This window comes from Chionomys nivalis, chromosome 10 (genome assembly GCF_950005125.1).
Source record: "Chionomys nivalis chromosome 10, mChiNiv1.1, whole genome shotgun sequence".
NCBI lineage: Eukaryota > Metazoa > Chordata > Mammalia > Rodentia > Cricetidae > Chionomys > Chionomys nivalis.
Window position 1 is genome coordinate 37,480,462 of NC_080095.1, and position 21,350 is coordinate 37,501,811.

Here is a 21,350-nt window from a genome sequence, read left to right on the forward strand (position 1 = left end):
TTTTTTTCTTTTCATTATGTTCACTTTCCTAGTTTGTGAATAGAATTGATTCCAGAAAACAGAAACATTATAAATAGGACGAGGTCAATGGAATTTTCTAGGCCCAGTGAATTTGGATATTATTTAGTAACCCGACTTAAATTCTGATGAGTTTTTAATCCCAGATAATGGTGCTATAGGCAATTTATATCATCATTAATTTCAAGTCCGAGTGAGCCTCAAAAATAGAGATCACTGATGCATAAGATGTTGGTAGAATGTATTTGGAAACTGACTTGATTAGAAGATTTCAAATAATTTAAATGCATGGGGTCAACGGAAAGTGATCAGCTTGGAGCCATAGCAGCAATTTGTGTACATATTTTAAGCTTCTTTAGTTTAAAGTTTGGGCGACAACTGAGTATTCTAAATGTGTAAATATGCTGAAAGGACATGTTGACATCTAGAGTGACTTAATGAGGTTGCTTCTCTCCTGTGTTCCTAAGCTGTTTGTGTTTGAACACTTTAGGTCATTTACAGCAAATACACTGACCTGGTTCCAAAGGAGGTTATGAATGCAGATGACCCAGACCTGCAAAGGCCTGATGAAGAAGCTATTAAGGAGGTAAATAGGAGTTTGTATATGTGATTATTTTAGATAACTGTATGACCTTATTAATTTCCAACTGCTTAACATGATGCTTCTCATCTCAGATAACAGAGAAGACAAGAGTAGCCCTGGAGAAGTCCGTATCGCAGAAGGTTGCTGCAGCCATGCCAGTTCGTGCAGCTGACAAGTTGGCTCCTGCTCAGTATATTCGGTATGCACCTTGCTGGACGTATTAGTTGTGTGTCAATTCCATAAGTGGGATCTTGATGACTCCCACCAGCTTACAAAGCCAGTTACAAATGCATTGTCTTAATGACTTTTGTTTGCAGAAGGGTTTTTATTATTTTGCTTTTAAGATCTATTTATTTGGTGTATGAGTACTCTATTTGTATATATGTCTGTAGGACAGAAGTTGACACTGAATCCCATTATAGATGGTTGCTGGAAATTCAACTCAGGACTCTGGAAGAGCAGCTTAACTATTGAGCTATCTCTCCAGCCCCAGAAGTTTTGTGGGGTTTTTGGGTTGTTGTTTTTGTTTGTTTTTGTCTTTTTTTAATACCTGCGTTAAGATGTTAACTGTTCTAAGTTGGGTAGGGTGTCACATTCTTAGGCAATGTCGTGTGACTCTCTAGTGAGACCCTGCCTCAAAACAAGATGTTAGCTGTTGTGCTCTTCATATGACTAAAATGATAAAATCAAGGTCTGGGGAGTTTTGATTTTCAGTGTTTTAGACAATAACCATTACCTATGGTATATGACCTAAACTACAATTGCTTAGAGTTTCTAGTTATATTTAGTAAACATTTATAATGCTGCTAACTGTTGAGGGCCTTCACTGTACTGTCTATGTAAGGAATGGTTGAAACTAGATATTAAGGGAAAACTTAAGGCTTCTGTAGGCAGAGGCTGCACGTTGGTTTCCTGGCCGCCCAGACCCGAATAATCATACAAAAACTATATTAAGGGGCTGGAGAGATGGCTCAGCGGTTAAGAGCATTGCCTGCTCTTCCAAAGGACTTGAGTTCAATTCCCAGCTACCCACATGGTGGCTCACAACCATCTGTGGTGGGGTCTGGTGCCCTCTTCTGGCCTGCAGGCATACACACAGACAAAATATTGTGTCCATAATAAATAAATAAAAAAAAAAAAAAACTTAAAAAAAAAAAAAAAACTATATTAATTACAACACTGTTTGACTGATGGCTCAGGCATATTCCTAGCTAGTTCTTACATCTTAAATTAAACCATTTCTATTGATCTATGTATTACCGCAAGGTTGTGGCCTACCAGTAAGGTTCCGGATGAGGCATCTGTCTTGCTTCGCCTTCTTTCTCCCAGCATTCAGTTTAGTCTGCCTCCCCACCCCCTGTCTAGCTCTATTCTGCCCTGCCATAGGCCAAAGCAACTTCTTTATTAACCAATGATAATAAAATATATTCATAGCATACAGAGGGGAATCCCACTTCAGACTTCTGCTACAGTTTTTACAACATGCACTGCATGTTGCCAGTGGGCATACTACTTGAAATTATTTTTTCCTTTAAAGAAAATGATTCATTTATTTATTATTTTTTATGTATGGGTATTTTGCCTGCATGCCCAGTGCCCAACGAGGCCAGAAGAAGGAGTTGCAGGAACCGAAGTTGCTGGCAGTGGTGAACTGACATGTGGCTGCAGGGAATTAAACTCTGGAAGAGCAACCTGTTCTCTTAACTACTGAGTCTCTCCAGTCCTGGCCATTTTTTTTCCATAATATAGACTTAAAAGTAGGTGCTACTTTTAGACCTGCAAAGCTGAGCAGGTACATTTCACAGGTAGGATGTGGAAAGGATAAGGAGGGAAGTCACTAACCACTTGAGTGCACATTTTGTTTGATTTGGTTTCTAGTCCTTCTCTGGTCTGCTTCTGGCTGCCGTGCCTAAATGTATGGTTATTTTACATCAGTACTTCTGAAAAGAATTGGAAGTTTAGTCACATGGAACTATAATAGAAGATAAATGCCGAACAAAAAATTGAACTAATTACACCTTTAATTTTCATCTACTTTTCTTAGCTACACACCGTCTCAACAAGGTGTAGCATTCAACTCTGGAGCTAAACAGAGAGTTATTCGGATGGTAGAAATGCAGAAAGATCCAATGGAGCCACCAAGATTCAAGTAAGTATCTGGCTTCATGACTATCTTAATTATGTTTCTATTACAGTGACTAAACACCATGACCAAAAAGCAAGTTTATTTGACTTACCTTTCCACATTGCTGTTCATCACTGAAGGAAGTCAAGATTCTGGAGGCAGGAGTTAATGCAGAGGCCACAGAGGGGAGCTGTATACTAGCTTGCTTCCCGTGACTTGTTCGGCCCATCTTATAGAACCTAGGACCAACAGCTGAGGGATGGCACCACCCACCATGAGCTGGGCCCTCCCTGAGTTGATCACTAAGTAAGAGAGGATTACAAGGAGGCATTTCCTCAGCTGAGACTCCTTCATCTCTGATGACTCTAGCTTGTGTCAAGTTGATACACAAAACCTTACCTAGTACACTGAGAATGAAACAGGAAGAGTGTCCCACATGTTCATCAGCAGGTGTATCAATGAACAAACGTTACTACATCAGGACCTGCAGGATTGTTGGACCAAGAAAAGGAATAAACTATTGCAGTAACATAGAAGAGTCTGAAAATGTGTGTGCTACATGAAAGAAGTAAGACGAAAACAAATTATACAATGTTAGGGCTCTGTATATAACTCTAGAAAATGGGGTCAACAGGAAGGCTCAGGGGTTAAAGACAATTACTGCCAAGTCCAGTGGCCAGAGTTCAGTTCCTGGGAATCCACTCATTGAGTTGTTCTCTGACCTTCATACTTCCTAGGGTACATACATGCATCCCTCCCCCACCCACAGAGAGAGAGATAATAAATAAATTAATCTTGAAAATTCTAGAAAAGGGCAATTTTATCCTTAGTTACAGAAACTTGATCAGTGACTGCCTGTGGAGAAGCGGGTGGGAATGGAGAAGAAAAGGGGTAGGCACAAGGCACAACACGTGTAGAAGTTAAGGGTGAGGATGCTCACTTGTCTAGATTGTGTTACCTAGGTGATGGGGTTGTACGCTATATGTTTAACTCACTGTATGTCAGTTACATCAAGCCATGAGTGTGTTGCCCTGTGCAGTGGTAACTGTGATATGAATGGTGACAGTGGCCACATTTTATTAGCTATCAAAACCATGAGGTGTCCCACAAGCATTCATCACAGCAGAAACTTAAAATGAGAAGGGGAGGCTTAGGACCTGATGACCAAAAAGCAATTGGGGACTTCATGCTCTGATTATTTGTTTTCTTTTGATATATTCTTTAGGATTAATAAGAAAATTCCTCGGGGACCACCGTCTCCTCCTGCACCTGTGATGCATTCTCCTAGTCGGAAGGTAATTCTCGTGATTTTTAATTTTATAAAGAGCCCTTCTGCCTATGGCTACATGTCACCATGATGGTTAAACTTTGTTTTACAAGATCAAATATGGACCCAATTAGGACTGCAGAATAGTGTGCTTATGAGAGTGTTCGTAAATACTTGCTGTTTTACCACCAGTGACTTGGCCTCTGCTCTCAGTGGACAGGATCTGCCTGGCATGCAGAAGTATGGGATTTCATTTGAAAGCAGCTGCATTGCCCCGCCCCTCCAAATCAGGCACTTTGAAGTATGGAAAGATACTGCCCAGCATTTCAGTGATCTGAAATCTTCTCCATCTTTCACATTAGCTTTCCATGTGGCTAGAGTCCACTACACAGAACAGTGTGCACTGCTACCAGAGACGTTGCTGCAATGTCTGTTCATGTAGGGGAGGATCTGTTTAGTTTTGGAGTGAGACTGTAATAACAGCTCTCCCTCACCTGTGTTCCAGATGACTGTAAAGGAACAGCAAGAGTGGAAGATCCCCCCGTGTATTTCCAACTGGAAGAACGCAAAGGTGAGTTGTTTTTGTTTTGTTTCATCACTGGGTCTCTTAGGGTCTCATGGGGATTGTTCAGGAAGGAGCCACCTGGGATTTTCCTTGAAACGTTACTGCCTCACTTAGCTAAACATCCACAGTAAGAAGGTGACAGCTACAGTGAATGAAGCTCAGTGGAAGAGCACACATTCAGCATGTGAGACCCACTGCACCACCAAGACAGTGGAGACAGCTTCCTCGGATGGTTCAGTTACACTGGGCACTTGAATGCTGTGTGAATCTCTCAGGTGTATTCTAGCTATAAGAAGCACATGTAGAGCCGGGCGATGGTGGCGCACGCCTTTAATCCCAGCACTCGGGAGGCAGAGGCAAGCGGATCTCTGTGAGTTCGAGACCAGCCTGGTCTACAGAGCTAGTTCCAGGACAGGCTCCAAAGCCACAGAGAAACCCTGTCTCGAAAAAACCAAAAAAAAAAAAAAAAAAAAAGCACATGTAGAAGGAAAAATAACAGCAAAATACCCTATTTATTAAAGATATAATTCTTCATGATGGTCAAATCTCTAGTTAGAATTATTTTCAGAAAAAATTAAACCATTCTCATTGTTCACACGAGAAAGGAGAACAGTGAGTGGGGTTTTCTCTGCCCTGATTTCCAGTTATTCTTGTATGTAGCGTTGATGTTCACTGTGTTGCCAGGTGTGTGTGGTGTTGCATGCGTGTGATCCCTGCACACATGAAGGCTACTCTGGGCTACATCACAAGATCCTGTCTAAAAGAGCCCTAAAAGTAAAACCTATTTATGGCAGAGCTTGATGGCATCCTTGAGGCAGAGGCAGGCAAGTCTCTGTAGTTTTGAGGTCAACCTGGTCTAATAGTGAATTCCAGGACAGTCAGGGCAAACAAAATTTCTAAGTATCTCAGCCAACTGCCAGCTTCTCCAAGAGTTAGTAAGAATCTATAAAATATGGGATCCATTTCCTAATTCTTATTCTTTATAGGCTTGGAGTTCAGTTCATGATTCACTTTATGGGTAAAAGCTGCAACTTTAAGCCATGAGTTAAATACAAAATCACGTATTCTTCCTTCACTGGAATGGCTATTGGACCATCTTACTTGGGATTCATATCTGTGTATCCCTGGGACGTGTTGAGATGATTCAGAAACACTGTGGGACTTTGTTGACGTTTGTGGATTCTTTGTAGATGGGAGCTTTTTTATATTTTTGGTTTAGTCTTACTCTTTAGCCTAGAAGATCTAGGCTGGTCCTAAAGTTATAATCCTACTGCTTCAATCTCTCAAGTGGGGTTGTAGACATGTACCCCCACACCCGGCCAGCACTGCTTTATGTTAGGAGACAATGGGCGTAAGATTAGTGTTTGGGAGAAGAGTTAGAATTCTGGGGAAAAAAAAGCCCAGGCCTGAAAGTCTCATGCATGTTCAGCATATTTTCTGGGTTACAGTGGTTTGTCTGCGTTCTTATGACTGCTGGTTTTACTCCTGCACCAGCTATTTGACTGTGGGACAGTGATTTCCTTTTACCGTGATCCACAGTTATTAACACAGTCACTGTTTTTAAACTTGGACTCTTGCATCTTCCTGGTGGGTTCCAGTCTTCGGTCACCCACTTCCTGACTCTGAACTTAGCGCCATCTCTCAGCACTCTAACCCGTCTTCCTCTGAGGTGGAGAACGCTGTGTTACCAGCCTTGTGTAGTCACTAGGATGATTAGACAGTGGGCCTTCCGTGCAAAGCACCCACTGTTAGTTGTTTTCCATAGTTGTGTGAGAAGTGTGGGAAATAGCAATTTGAGTGGCTCTCAAATTGGGGGTGCACTAGGCTAATGTTAGGTGGTGACTGTCACCTTGCTGAGCTGACTTGACTTCTGCTTTCTCTTCAGGGTTATACAATTCCTCTGGATAAGCGGCTGGCTGCTGATGGAAGAGGACTTCAGACCGTGCACATAAACGAAAATTTTGCCAAACTGGCTGAAGCTCTATACATTGCTGATCGGAAGGTTGGTCATTTATAGTTTGCTGAATGTTCTTTCGTTTGTGAGCCCATATTTGTGTACCTCAGGTACTAGAGAGACTAACTTGTGTGTGCTGATGACACACACTAGTTAATAGGTGAAGCTCTGCTCAGAGCCGCACCTATCAGTGGTGATCCCTGCTCTTTCACCGGCATGCCAGAGTGATGGTTTTCTGGGCTGACCTCATTTTGTCGAGACTGCTGGGTACTCTTGTACCCTGCATAATTTTCTTCTGTTTTAGATGTAGACAATCCCCAAAAGGACAGTTGTAGGGAAAATCGGTAAACATTCTGATTAAATGCTGCATAAAGTAGCATTGGTGGTATTAACTATTGATATTACAAATGAGTGCTGTATTAATATCTACACGTACAGACAATAAGTGGGTTCTTGTTTTTTTGTTTTTGTTTTTTACTAAAGTCTTAAAGATATAGGCTAAGGTTTTGTCTTAATATGAAGTCATACTTTGGTAGATTTTGGTTTCTTGAGACAGGATCTGAGTTTCAGGCTCAGGCTTTGTTGGAACTCATTGCAATCCTTCTGCCTCAGCCTCCCGAGTTCTAGATTGCAGGTAGGCACTATCCTGTCCAGCTATTTTTGTTTACCTATTTGCTTACATTTTGAGACTGGATCTCATTGTGGTTCTTCTGTTTTGTTTTTGAGACAGGGTCTCTCTACATAGCCCTGGCTGTGTTAGAGCTCACTGTATAGACCAGGCTGGCTTCAAACTCAAAGCGACCCACATGCCTCTGCCTCCTGAGTGTTGGGATGACATGTACCACCCCACCCAGCGGGTGCCAGTCTTGTTTTGAACTTGTGGACTCAGATGATCTTTCTGTTGGGATTACTGGTGCTCACTATTAAGCTCAGCCCGAATTTCATTTTTAGATTGTTTCTGAGAAAGCATTAGTAATGTGCTTGACTTATAAAATCAAATGGCATCACTGTAGTTGCAGCCACCAAAACATTCCTCAGAGACACAAGGCCAGCCTTCCAGAATCTTAGTCTTTCCAGCAGCGACACCCGGCAGACTGTAAATATTTATCCTGTGGTGTGTTCCACTTCACATCTCACCTCACTTAACAGGCTCGTGAAGCTGTGGAAATGCGAGCCCAAGTGGAGAGAAAGATGGCTCAGAAAGAAAAGGAGAAGCATGAAGAGAAACTTAGAGAAATGGCCCAGAAAGCCAGAGAGAGGAGAGCTGGGATCAAAACCCACGTGGAAAAAGGTATAACAGTTTCATTTGGGGATGTACTTGGTGAGAGATACAGATCTCATTTGAGAATGTCTCCATGGAGGGTTGGGGAGGGCTGTTTTATAGTGTATATGCATAAGAAAATTTAAATATTTCAGAAAAGTGTACAAGTGGGGTGTGACCTCTTCCTTATTAAGATGAACTAGAAACAAATGAAATATATATTTGAAATGGGCCTTCCATGTGGAAGTAACGAGAAATTCTTAGTCTTGATCAATTTACAGTTGGTCCCCTGTATCCATAGGATCCTCAGCCACAGACTGAACTAGTTGTTAATTTAAAGTATTGAGTTGGGCAGTTGGCATCTTTACCCAAATTGTGCAGGCTTCTTCTTCTAGAAAATAGGCCTGTAAGGGTCTTGAACATTCGCCCATCAAAGTACACATAAGGTATGGGTCCAGGAACCAATCTCTATAGGCTATTGAGGGACAATTATACGTTTTTAAAAAAATGTTTTTAGCATAGCCTAGCTGTCCTGGAACTTCATATATAGACCAGGCAGGCCTCAAACTCAAAGAGATCTGCTGGGTGCTGGGATTAAAGGTGTGGGATTAAACCTGACAATTATACCTTTAAATTTATGTTTATGCTATTGATAGGCTTTATCAACTTTTAATCCCATTATGGTTTTCTTAAAATTTAGAAAGAAAAAAGAAATTCCCAACTAAGTCAATTTGTCAACATTGTAAAATAATCTGGAGTTTTGCTAATTTGTAGATTAATGTATCTTCTAGTCATTAAAATTGCCAGTGTTTTCTGCCTGGCTTTATATAATAATTGACATTAGTGTATCAAGTCTATTCATGAGAGGAAAGATGAATTTGTCATTCTTTTTTGTTTCTCCATGAGACATGGGTTCTCTGTGTAGTCCTGACTGTCCTGGAACTGGCTCTGTAGACCAGACTGGCCTTGAACTCAGACATCTTCCTGCCTCTGCCTCCCAAATGCTGAGATTAAAGGAATGTGCCACTCTAGACCTACAGAACTATGTGAATTCATAATTCTAATTAGGAAAACTGAATTTTTTTTTTTTTTTTTTAGACAGGCCTGTAGGACTCGGTTCATTCCAAACACCTGGTGTGTGAGATCTTTTTTTAGAAACAGATCTTCAGCTAGATGGTAGAATACAGTAAGGTACAGCAGTCAGCATGAGTAAACACAGAAAGATAAGGAAGTCATCTTAGCCTTGTGTGGAGCGTACTTGTAATCCTGGCACGTGGAGTCTGAGAAGGGAGGGTTGCAGATTCCTGACAGACAGTATTGCTCTTCATGGTGTTCCAGGCCATCCTGAATACATAAGAGTTTGACTCAGAAAATCAGGAGAGAAAGGAGAGCAGGGTTTTTTTTGTTTGTTTGTTTTGTTTTGTTTTAAGATTTATTTATTTATTATGTACACAGTGTTCAGCCTCCATGCCTGCAGGCCAGAAGAGGGCACCAGGTCTCATTACAGATGGTTGTGAGCCACCATGTGGTTGCTGGGAATTGAACTCAAGACCTCTGGAAGAGCAGTCAGTGCTCTTAACCTCTGAGCCATCTCTCCAGCCCCCGAACAGGGTTATTTTTATTGTTGTCTTATCTGGAAAAAAAAAAAGTTTTAGGTTTTTTTCTAATCACATGGTAGTACACCTCTGCTTCCAGCACTAAAGAGGCTGAGACAGGAGGATGGAAAGTTTGAGGGCAGCCAGAGCTGCACAGTAAGAGCCTATGTCAAAAAGCCAGCCCCAGCACTTTGAAGGCAGAAGCAGGCAGATCTCTGAGTTTGAGGCCAGCCTCCTCTGCAAATTTAGTTCCAGGTCTGCCAGAGCTACCCAGAGAAATCCAGTATCAAACAAACAAAACCAGCAAATGAAGTTAATCATGTGTATAATATAATGGATAAAGGAAACTAAAACATAAGAGATATAAAAGTGCCAGAAGAAAAGGGATGAATAAGCCTTTCTAAAATGCTAACATTCGTACAAAAACTTGGAAATAAACCATGTGGCTATCTTGGGAGAACATTCTGGATGGAAAGATAAATGACTACAGGGGCCCTGAGTTTAGCCCAGGATAGCTGATTCTATAGTTAAGAGAGAGTCAATAGTCGGGGATCCGATCCAAAAGCAGAAGGCCAACTCCACAATAGTCCTGTTGCTCTCGCACCAGACAGGTCACTATTGTAATGTGCAGGGTCCAGCATTTGGATGAGATCGCTGGTGGCTTTTGTGGCACTATGAAAGCTGGCCATCAATATTTTAAAATTTTTTTTTAAAGTCTCTTTGCTTAGAGCTCATGTCTCATGAGCTAGGCTGGCTGGCCAGCAGGCTCCAACAAGACATGGTTCTTTCTTTTTTTCCATTTGCTTAAAAGACTTGGTGTGGTATGCCTGTATACATGGTGGGGTGTGTGTATGTGCATGTGCACATTACATGCTCATGGACACAAAAGGTTGACATTGTCATTGCTCAGTTCACTACTCTCTACTATTTAGTTGAACCAAAAGCTCACCAGTTGGCTGACTAGGTGAGTCTCAGACAGATAGACAAACACACACACACACACCCTCCTCCATGTCCCGCCTTCTACCTGGCTGCTAGAGAAGCAGGCTCAGCTCCTCCTCATTCTTAAACAGTAGACATTTTATCAACGGAGCCATTGCCACACAGCTCTTTCCCTTTTTCATAGCAGTTCCCAAGGAAGAACTGAAAGCAGTGTGTGATGAACTCCCACCTCTCTTCCCCTAGATGTTGTGCTGCATTTAAAAAACAGCATGCTGGCCGGGCGGTGGTGGCGCACGCCTTTAATCCCAGCACTTGAGAGGCAGAGGCAGGCGGATCTCTGTGAGTTCGAGACCAGCCTGGTCTACAAGAGCTAGTTCCAGGACAGCCATGGCTACACAGAGAAACCCTGTCTCAAAATGACAATTAGCATTATTGGATTTTCTTCTTCACCTGTGTGCTCACCTCTCCACTTCAGTCCAGCTTTCTACTTAGGTGCATTTCAAGTAAATTGAAGGCAGCTGACTTAGGAGTCCACAGTCCACAAACTAATTGGACTTAAATTGACTGCAAGTAACCTTAAAAAGCTGAGTGTGGGGCTGGAGAGATGGCTCAGTGGTTAAGGGCATTGCCTGCTCTTCCAAAGGTCCTGAGTTCAATTTCCGGCAACCACGTGGTGGCTCACAACCATCTGTAATGAGGTCTGGTGCCCTCTTCTGGCCTGCAGACATACACACAGACAGAATATTGTATACATAATAAATCAAAAAAAAAAAAGCTGAGTGTGACTAAAAAGTAGTGGTCATACATACCTGTAATCTCAGAAACAGGGAGGTGGGGATACGAAGATCCAGAATTCAAGGCTAGCCTTGACTATATAGTAATACCCTGTCTCAAAAAATAAAAAAGTATGACATTTTCTATGGTTAAAGAGCCTCTTGTGCAAAATATGAATTGCTAATGCAGTGTTGTAATTTTCAACTGTGTCCGCAGAGGATGGAGAAGCACGCGAAAGGGATGAAATCCGTCATGACAGGCGAAAAGAGAGACAGCATGACCGGAACCTTTCCAGGGCAGCCCCTGATAAGAGGTAGGTCGCTGCTTGGCATAATTGCAAGTTAGGGAAAAGAGCATTTTTGTGCCTAAGTTCTTTTTTTGGGGGGGGGGGCATTTTCGAGACAGGGTTTCTCTGTGGCTTTGGAGTCTGTCCTAGAACTAGCTCTTGTAGACCAGGTTGGCCTCGAACTCACAGAGATCCACCTTCCTCTGCCTCCCGAGTGGTGGGATTAAAGGCGTGCGCCACCACCGCCCGGCTTGTGCCTAAGTTCTTGAGCTTGTTAATAAGTTAACAGATAACTTTGTCTTTACAGAATTGACTCTCCCTAGAAGGCAACCTGCTCTCCCATCACCTTGTAGGACTAATATTTAGTATGGAGAATGGTGGGGATAGGGAAAGGGAATCCAGATCAAAAAGAGAGAATGGAATTATTTAGGTGTATGCTTTTCCTCCTCAAGTGGTGGGGTAAGCTGACTGTGTGACTGTGTGTAGATAGAACGCCAGCTGTCATAGACTTAGTGCGTCCTTTCTTTGCCAACTACTGTGCCTAGTACAGTAGGAAGGAGAGCAAGTTTTGAAAGAAGATTCTGGACTCATGAATAGTTTATTTTAAAATTCTGAAGAGTTTTATAAAAATGGGAAAAATTTACAAAAAAAAGTGGAAGTTAATACATTTATAGGGACATAAAATAGGAATCAGAGAAGTAAGGGATTCACCAATAGCTGAGAACTTTTGTTGTTTCAGAGTCCAGAAAATGCTATGCTGCAAAGGTGGAATTCAGGGTTCAGGCTAAAGGCAAATGTGAAACATTTTCTTCCTATAAGAGCAATTTTCCATGCCCTAGGAGTTCATATCATAAATCCTCTCTGCCAGGTGGTTCCTTGTTTAATTGGCATATTTCTTCTCTCTGGATAAGTTTAGTCAGGGAAGCAGAAATTGAATCCATGTAGAAGAGAAAGGAATGAGAAGTATCAACATAGTCAGTGTGTTGGAGACTAGCTACATTGTTAAAGGACAGTGGCTCTGTGCAGAAATAGGGCTCTTCAAACCAGTAAAGTGGCTGTGAGAATTGATGATACAGAAAAACTGTGAACTAGTAATTGGGTGAAAATAAAATTGTCTACAGAAATATTTTAAGACATGAGCTTCTTGTAAAGTGGTGACAGTTACCATGGTTTCATTCAGATGTCGATTGCATTTATACCAAAACAGCAGAGGAATTAATGTAATTTCAGAAGCCATACAGAGTAATCTAGTCACTGACATGTTTTCCTCGGGACGGTAGTAGGCTAAAAATCACTACATACAGTTAGGTCAGAGCTGAGTGTGGCCTGCTGAAAAGGACTGCTGGTATGTGATGCATCCAGTCTCTTGTGTGTTCCTCTGTTAATAGGCCCTAATTGAAGACTCCTGCCTACCTTCTCTAGTCATGCATCCGAAATCTGTGAGAGCTGCTGTTGTAATTGTGCATTATCAGAAAATGTACGTTCCTGAGACAGAAACGTAGCATATTTATTTCCTTTGCTTCTGAGAGTGGTTGTATTTATATTGCATATATCCATCTTGTCTGTAAAACGTGTTCATGTGTGTAAAATGTGATTGTATATTTGAAATAGGTCAAAACTACAGAGAAATGAAAATCGAGATATCAGTGAAGTCATTGCTCTTGGTGTGCCCAATCCTCGAACTTCCAATGAAGTTCAGTATGACCAGAGGCTCTTCAACCAAACCAAGGTATGAGGAACTTAGAAAACGGATTTATCTTGTATGTTGGTAAGGATGTCTTTTCTCGGGGCAAAGTATATACTTTGGATTTGAATTAGCCAAAGTTATGCCAAAGTGATGACAGGAAAAATTTGGAAGTTGTGTGTTTTACTTAAAGACAAAAATGAAAGTTGGACATGGTGGCCCACTTCTTTATTCCATTTGGGAGGCTGGACCTGGAAAACTTTTGATGGTGACTTCTGACAATTGGCTGTGATCTGAAGCACCAGTAGGCAGTGAAAGAAACCAGGTGATGAAACTGGACACTGCTGTGTCTACATCTTTTCTTTCTTTTTTGTTTGCTTGTTTTTGAGACAGGGTTTCTCTGTGTAGCCCAGACTGTCCTAGAACTCACTCTGTAGACCAAGCTGACCTCGAACTCTACCTGCCCCTGCTTCTTAGTCCTGGGATTAAAGGTGTACACTACCCCCTGGTTTATCTGTTATTTCATAAAAGCACCTTGGGTAATTTGTGGTGTGTTTTTTGTTGTTTTGTAGCCTTTCAATTTGAAAGCTTTTTAAACTGAAACTTCAGAGCTGGGGACAGAGCTCTTCTAGTAGAGTGCTTGCTTAGCATGCCTGAATCATTGGGTTTGATCCCCAATATGACATAAACCAGGTGTGGCAGGTATGTCTGTAATGCTAGCATTTGCAAAGTAAAGGCAGGAAGATCAGGAGTTCAGGGTCAGCCTGAGGTGCATGGGACCCTGTTTCAAAAAATAAAAAATATATAAGCAAAGCTATGGAACTAGATTATTGAAGTAGTAGACTGTCAGGAAATCACATTTCTAGTATTGGTTGTAATTAACCAGCCTAGAACAATTTAATCATCTATTGCCGATTAATAACTTCCCATAAGTCAGTGAGATCAAAGATTCTTTGCCTTTGCCCTCAAAGAAAGAACCCTTCTGTTGAGTGTACACACATAGTGTAGTGTCAGCTCTTCTGGGGATAAAATTGTGATTTGATGGTTTTAGAACATACGAAGATAGCATTTGATTAAGTTCTTCCAAGTAAGTCAAGTTTTTTTGATATTTATATTCCTGACATTGTTCTAAATCTATTTATCTCAGTCCTTTAAAACACTTGCGTGGGGGATGGGTGTAAAGCCATATTTTTTTGTCTTTATTTTTCCACTTTCATTTGTATGCTTATTTGCATGCTAGGCACGTGTGTTCATGCATGTAAGGTCAGAGGTTGATGATTGTCCATTATTAATCTTCCTCCCACCTTATTCTCTTATTCCCACCTTATTCTCTGAAGCTGAGATCTGCTGTTCCTATCTCCAGAAGGTGGAGTTACAGGCAAGCTACAATGCCCACCTGTCATATTCATAGGATCTATGGATCCAAACTTAAGTCCTAAGTCCTCATGGCTTATGGAGAAAACACTAACACTGAGCCATCTCACCAGACCCCATTATTTATGTTTTCATAGGTAATTGAGACGGGGTTCAGTAATTGATAGAACTGAGATTTCAACCTTGAATGCTTTGATTCCAAAGCTTTTTCCTTAACCTCTGTGCTTTAAGGGGTTAAACGTTTTTATCTCTTATAACCTTAAGCTTAAAGCTTTTCAAAGTTGGGTGAAAAAATTAAGATTTTCATTGAGAGCCTAATTGTCTTGTGCTTTGGTAGGGATGTTCTCGGGCAGATGAGGTTACATTTATCAGCACTGTTGAGCACCTATAGGATAATCCTTCTACTTTAATGAAATTGTTAGTCAGGTTTTAAAAATTAGTTTTGGAGAATTTCATATAACTAGTTTTTAACATATACACATATAATACATTAAACATGTTCTAACATATTCATTTCCTCCCTTCCGCTCCTCACAGATCCACCCTACCTTCTCTACACACCCAGCTTTATGTCTTTATCTTGTTGTTGTCTGAGACAGGGTCTTTTACATAGCTCTAACTATCCTAGGACTTGGTATGTAGACCACAGGCAGATTAATCAAACTTATTAATGAATACCTTAATTTAATATTAAATCTCTAGGTAAGACTCAAATGTGTATGAACAAGTTGATATATTTTTAAATGTTGTAGTATTTTTTGAAAATTGTCTTTAAACATGGAAGTGTTAATTTCTCACAAGTATTCAGATTCAGCTTTGGATACATTTTTATTTACTGTCATTTATTTTTCCACAGGGTATGGACAGTGGATTTGCAGGTGGAGAAGATGAAATTTATAATGTTTATGATCAGGCCTGGAGAGGTGGTAAAGATATGGCTCAAAGCATCTACAGGCCCAGTAAAAATCTGGACAAGGATATGTATGGTGATGACCTAGAAACCAGGATAAAGACAAACAGGTACCAAGACAGACAGCTGATTGTCCTGTTTACACCAGTAAAACAAAGGTAGCACATGACCTCTTCTCTTTTTCCCCTAGATTTGTTCCTGATAAGGAGTTTTCTGGTTCAGATCGTAGACAGAGAAACCGAGAGGGACCAGTTCAGTTTGAGGAAGATCCTTTTGGTTTGGACAAATTTTTGGAAGAAGCCAAACAGCATGGTGGTTCTAAAAGACCTTCTGATAGCAGTCGTCCTAAGGAGCATGAGCACGAAGGCAAGAAGCGGAGGAAAGAGTAGATAGGATCCTTTCCTGAAAGCCAGTGGACTCTGTTCAGACCCTGATGATGCAGATCATTGGGAAACCCTTTGTAAACCATCAGGATAAAAACCAAATCTGGGCGGGAGAGCCCAGCACTACTTTTTATTCCAGGAGATGGGGGGAGGGGTTTGGATATTCTACTTTGGATTAGTTTTTTTTTAAGAATGGGTTATGTTTGTGCTTCTCCCGTCGTGCAGCACTTATAGGAAATACTGCCTGCCCCACAGAGAATTAAGACCACTTCTTGTATGTGACATTTTAATATTTTGTGTAAGAACTTTCTGAATAAAATTACCCCAAAACGGTGAGTTGGATAATGTCCACATACTGGAACTATGCTACCAAATGTTGTGCTGTTTTACCTTGCAGTGGGGAAACTAAGGTCTTGCTTAGTGCAGCTCTTGTTTCAAATAAAAACATTTAGAAAAAAGGTCTCAGTTATATTTATTAATGGTCAGTATAATAATCATCTCAAAAGTCTTTCTCTTCATCAGATGTTTGAGCCCCTTGCGAAACCTTTGGTTTCTGAGCTTGAACATCGATCTGCAGGGGCGAGAAAAAGCACTGTAAGGAGAGGTAACATTGAATTTACCTATTTGTAAGAATACCGTTTCATTCGACTCATAACTGGTGACTCGGGAGGCTGCTGTCTTCCCTCTGATAATCAACTAAAACTCTCAGTCAGGGAAAAGGCAGGATTGCAGCCAATTTGCCTGCATTGCTATTTCTACCGCTCTGTTAAATACACCTGGAAAAACTTAACTATTCAAAGGGCCTTCCCCTTGGGGATGGTAGCTCAGTGGAGCATTCTGGGTTCAATCCCTAGCACCAAAAATAAAACAGGGTCTTCACGGATTTTCCTCATCAACTTTATAGGACACCAACTACTCTTTAAAAAGCAACATGGAACACATCAACAGAAATCCTTACCTTTACTCCATCAATAATATGATTTTCCTTTTGTAGTGCATTCTGAAGTTCTTCCTGTGAAGAAAACTGAACCCAGCCCATGCCTCTGTGAAAGCCAGTCTCTCTGTCCTAAAAATGAAAATACAATAGAAAAAAAATTCACTCTGAACTTGATAAAGCTTCCATGAGCTCCATCCAGATAAACTACCAACTTTTTCATTTTCCAAAATCAGATCACAGACAATACTTAACAGTAACCCTTACTACATAACCTTCCTAGTTAGCCCAGGCTAGATCATAGCGTTATTCTGCTTTTCTACTGGTAAGAGGCCATAAGGACAGCATTTCCTGTAACCTAGATGCAGATCACAATAACACTGCATGTGATATAGTCCAGAGTAAGCCACTAATGGTTTTACTCAAAGGAAACTGACCACTGAAGTACTCGGTTTTTTTCTTGTTTTTAATAAATTACTTAGGAGCTAGAAAAACCCTGAAGTCTAGTTGTATCTTGTCATCTATGAACGAAGCTTGCTCATTTGTCATCACATGCTTTGTTTGTGTATGTGCCAGTGTAAATGCCATATGAGGTCCAGAAGAGGGCATTAGATACTGCAGAACTGGAATCACAATATGTAACTTAAGACAAAATATGGCAAAGATGGTAAGACACAGCTCCCTGGACAGGTTATATGGCAAAAGGAAATGGCCTACCACCAGTGTGGTATATGTGACCGTCTTAACACCATACAAACTCCTCTGCTGCCAAACGAACATGTTGGCATATGCTGTAAGCCCATCACTTAGAACTCAGACAGGATTGTGAGTTCAAGGATAATAATTTTGAGAGCAGCTTGAGCTATATAGTAAGGTCTTGTCTCAAGAACACAAATTTTAAAAGGTTTTTGCCAAAAGCTAAAGAGATTGCTCAGTTGTTAGGGGCACAGCTCTTCCAGAAGACCCGAGTTTGATTCCCAGCACCAACATGGCGGTTCACAAGTGACTGTAACTCTAGTCCCAGGAACTGGGGGCACTGCACACACACGGTACACAAGCATACATGCAGGCAAACACCCACACTCAAAAATAAATACAATTTTAAAAGAGGAGGATTTTCCCAACTACCTCAGGGAAACTTGGAAATCACACCTTCCCCCTTTTGAACCTCTCATGAAGACTATAGCCTCAACCTACTTCTCTGTGAAACCCTGCGCAGAGAACTGAACTAAACCGTAGCCAGTGTGAGGTCATGTGTTGTGTCTATCCATTATGCTTGTGATGATACTATACAATAATAAGAATTAACATAAATGTCTATGATAAGCTGAACAAAGACCACACTAATAGGCATGACAACCTGAAAGGTGGAAGGTTCAAGAGGCCTCAACCCTCAAAAAAAAAGACACTAACTGCTTGAGAGCAGGAGAAGCAATCTTCTCTAGGAGGAACACACCAATTGGTTATCTAGTACAGAGTAAGTCAGCCCTGAAAACATACATACAAGTAATGCAGACTGAGCAAGGTGTATGCGTGTGTGTGTGTACATACAAGTAACATACAGACTGAGCAGGGTGTACATGTGATGCATGAATACTTGAACACATGCACTCACACCAATTAAAAAAATACCACAGCCGGGTGGTGGTGGCACATATTAATCCCAGCAGAGTTTGAGACCAGCCAGGTTTACAGAGCGAGTTCCAGGACAGACTTCAAAGTGACAGAGAAACCCTGTCTCAGAAAAAAAAAAAAAAAAAAAAAACCAGCTGGCACCTAGGGGACAGCGGCAACTGGGTCTCTGAGTTCAAGGCTAGGCTGGTCTATAGAGCAAGTTTCGGGACAGCCAGGGTTATACAGAAAAACCCCGTCTTGGGAAAAAAAAAAAAGATACCATGAATTGTAAAGTAAGGGGTGGTAACAGGATACATGGAAGGGGTTGGAAAAGGGAAATTATGTAGTCATAGCATAATTTTTTTGTTTTTGGAGACAGGGTTTGTGTAGCCCTGGCTTGTGATGAAACTCACTCTGTAGACCAGGCTGGTCTCAAACTTAAGAGATCCACCTGGGAATAAGGCTTCCACCAACAACAACAACTAAAATTTTTTTTGGTTTTCCAAGACAGGGCTTTTAATTAAATAAATATGTAGGATAAAGTATGCTTTAATCGGTATCACCCACAAGTTTATCAACAGATTTTCAGAGTTTCACTCCATTAGATAATGTATTTTATATGCTGATAAAAGAAAACAAGAATTAAATGATAATTTTCCCCTCTGGAAGTCTAAGATCAAATCCAGAGCCTCATACACACTACACAATGCTCTACCACAGAGATATCCCATTTCACCCCCCAATAGTTTTTGTTATTGTTTTAATACTTACAAAAGGTACACTGCACCTTTTTATATGGCCAAACTGAGCAAAGTGTTCTCTCAGCTCACCTGGAAGAAGGAAAGATAACAAAATAAGTTCTCTACTGTGGTTGTGGGTTTATATTTGGATATTACTTGCTTATGTCCCTGTGATGGTTTGAATAGCCCTTATAGGCTCATTTATGTGACTATTTGGTCCACAGTTGGTGGAACTGCTTGAGAAGGAGTAGGAGCATTGGCCTAGAGGAGGTATGTCACTGGGAGGTGGCTTTGAGGTTTCAAAAGCCCACAACATTCCCAGACAGTTCCTCTCTGCCTCATGCTTGTCAAGATGGGAGCTCTCAGCTACTCTCCCAGTGCCATGCCTGCCAGACTGCCTGCCTGCTGCCATGCTCCCCACCACGATGGTCATGACCTCACCCTCTGTAATTGTAAGCCCCCAATAAACTCCTCCTTTTAATTGTCTTGGTCATGGCATCTCATCATAGCAATAGAAAGTAAGACAGTCCCAACTTAATCTAAGCATCACAGGTCCAACTGTATTGTTGTCAGTCTCCACCACACCATTACATTATTTATGTCAGTTATTCTATCAAAGCAACAGGAAGCTCACACACAAAAGAACCACTTCTAGAAGGTAAGCTTTTTACCAAATCACTTCAGGAGAGCATGCTGCAAATACTAAAAGCAATGCCATAGACACCATTTAAGTGAAAGGATGAACTGGGAAAAAAAAGTCTCAAAGTCGCAATGCTATGGAATTTTAAGGATTTGAAGGCAGCCCTTATGGGGTGCAAACTTGAATCTACTAGATGCTGATGAAAACCCTCAGCCTTTCTGTGAAGTTTAAAAGAATGTGCGTGGCAATAGTGGTGCACACCTTTAATCCTAGTACTTAGGAGTCGGAAGCAGGACGATCTCTATAAGTTCAAGACCTTCTTGGCCTGCAGAGCGAGTTCCAGGACAGCCAGGGCTACACAAAGAAACCCCGTCTCCAAAAAGAAGAGAGAAAAAAAACTAAGAAATCACTATATTCTGATCTATACATAAATAACTACCAAAAAAATCTTGTATTTTAAGTTTGGGCGAGCAAATTTAAAAATCTTCATTTAGCCAGGTAAGGTATTTCACCTATAACCCCAGCACCCGTCTACAAGTAGGCTGGCTATAGGATGAGATCCTGACTCAAAAGCTGAAGAGGGCCGGGCGATGGTGGCGCACGCCTTTAATCCCAGCACTCCGGAGGCAGAGGCAGGCGGATCTCTGTGAGTTCGAGACCAGCCTGGTCTACAGAGCTAGTTCCAGGACAGTCTCCAAAGCCACAGAGAAACCCTGTCTCGAAAAACCAAAAAAAAAAAAAAAAGCTGAAGAGGTGGTTCAGCGTTTAAACGTACATACTGCTCTTACAGAGGATCTAAGTTCAGTTTTTTTGTTTTGTTTTGTTTTGGCGGGGGGGGGGGTTCAAGACAGGGTTTCTCTGTGGCTTTAGAGCCTGTCCTGGAACTAACTCTTATAGATCAGGCTGGCCTCGAAATCACAGAGTGAATCGTGAGTGCTGGGATTAAAGGTATGTGTCACCACCGCCCGGCGCTCCTCGTAAATCCCAAAAGCACAAGTCATCTTTGCTAGGAACCTGGAATGTACACCGTTCCCCTGAATCCAGCACGAATACTGTCAATTTTATCTTGAAAAACTACGCGCTTCGGACCCCTCCCCCTTTACCAGTTCCCTAGTCCAAGTTTTCATCTTTGAACTGAATGAAATCTCCTTTTCTCTCATCTTCACCTCTACATTCTTTCCATTTTGAACCTAAGCTCCCCTGAGGTCAAAATAGCTCCCTCTGAATGGTTATGTCCAAGGAAGTAAATAATAAATCTTTTCACCAAGTCATTCCAAATCGCACCCTAAAAGCTCGGAGAGAGGAAAGGAAGTCATCCCTAAACAGTTAAACGGAAATTTTCCGCGCAGTAACTTGCTCAAGAGCAATCATTTGTGTCTGCTGCAAAAAAGTGATCAGCATGATCCCTATGCAAGAATGGCACGAAACTCGTGAAGCGTTCCATCAAAAAAAAAAGAGAAAGCACCTGAACTAACCCATCTACCATGCAGACTTCAGTTCTCTACAGAGTTTTAAGAGTTACTTAAACATAAAAAACGCGCCCTTCCTCCTCTCCATCACTCACTCGACGCCGCGGTCCAAGGAATTTTTCTAACAAAAGCAACATGCTGACCAGCACGCACACGAAACGCCATTGCCCGACTCACGGAGGAGGCTGCCATGTTAAAAACTGAATGACTCCAGTCCTGGGGTCGTGACCCC

At 41.4% G+C, this 21,350-nt stretch overlaps 2 protein-coding genes across 3 annotated transcripts in view; one reads left to right on the plus strand and one right to left on the minus strand.

Moving 5' to 3' along the window:
* Snw1 (SNW domain containing 1) overlaps positions 1–15,943 on the plus strand; it is a 33,113-nt gene extending 17,170 nt beyond the window's left edge. Inside the window, exons 4-14 of the mRNA XM_057782367.1 lie at positions 509–604; positions 694–800; positions 2,646–2,750; positions 3,952–4,021; positions 4,499–4,564; positions 6,444–6,560; positions 7,662–7,803; positions 11,301–11,397; positions 12,982–13,099; positions 15,285–15,448; positions 15,529–15,943. Of these exons, the coding sequence (XP_057638350.1) occupies positions 509–604; positions 694–800; positions 2,646–2,750; positions 3,952–4,021; positions 4,499–4,564; positions 6,444–6,560; positions 7,662–7,803; positions 11,301–11,397; positions 12,982–13,099; positions 15,285–15,448; positions 15,529–15,727 (1,281 nt within the window). The 3' untranslated portion in view covers positions 15,728–15,943. The remainder of the gene's footprint in view (positions 1–508; positions 605–693; positions 801–2,645; positions 2,751–3,951; positions 4,022–4,498; positions 4,565–6,443; positions 6,561–7,661; positions 7,804–11,300; positions 11,398–12,981; positions 13,100–15,284; positions 15,449–15,528) is intronic.
* Positions 15,944–16,172: 229 nt separating this feature from the next.
* Slirp (SRA stem-loop interacting RNA binding protein) lies at positions 16,173–21,337 on the minus strand. Of its 2 annotated transcripts, none has more exons than XM_057782370.1 (4): positions 21,214–21,337; positions 19,041–19,099; positions 16,680–16,787; positions 16,173–16,292 (listed from the first exon to the last, which is right to left on the minus strand). In XM_057782370.1, the coding sequence occupies exons 1-4, from the start codon at positions 21,308–21,310 to the stop codon at positions 16,221–16,223; spliced, it is 336 nt and encodes a 111-aa protein (XP_057638353.1). In that variant the 5' UTR covers positions 21,311–21,337; the 3' UTR covers positions 16,173–16,220. The 2 variants fall into 2 exon arrangements, with proteins under 2 accessions (XP_057638353.1, XP_057638352.1); XM_057782369.1 differs by having other exon boundaries at positions 16,173–16,313.
* Between the last annotated feature and the right edge of the window lie 13 nt (positions 21,338–21,350).

What these genes read in the sequence shown, in the direction of transcription:
- Slirp (XM_057782369.1), bottom strand. Translation starts at nt 21,310, where the DNA reads ATGGCAGCCTCCTCCGTGAGTCGGGCAATGGCGTTTCGTGTGCGTGCT. An exon ending in TCCTTGGACCGCGGCGTCGA is followed by an intron (nt 19,100 to 21,213) that starts GTGAGTGATGGA and finishes TCCTTCTTCCAG; the next exon opens with GTGAGCTGAGAGAACACTTT. An exon ending in AAAGGTGCAGTGTACCTTTT is followed by an intron (nt 16,788 to 19,040) that starts GTAAGTATTAAA and finishes TTTCATTTTTAG; the next exon opens with GACAGAGAGACTGGCTTTCA.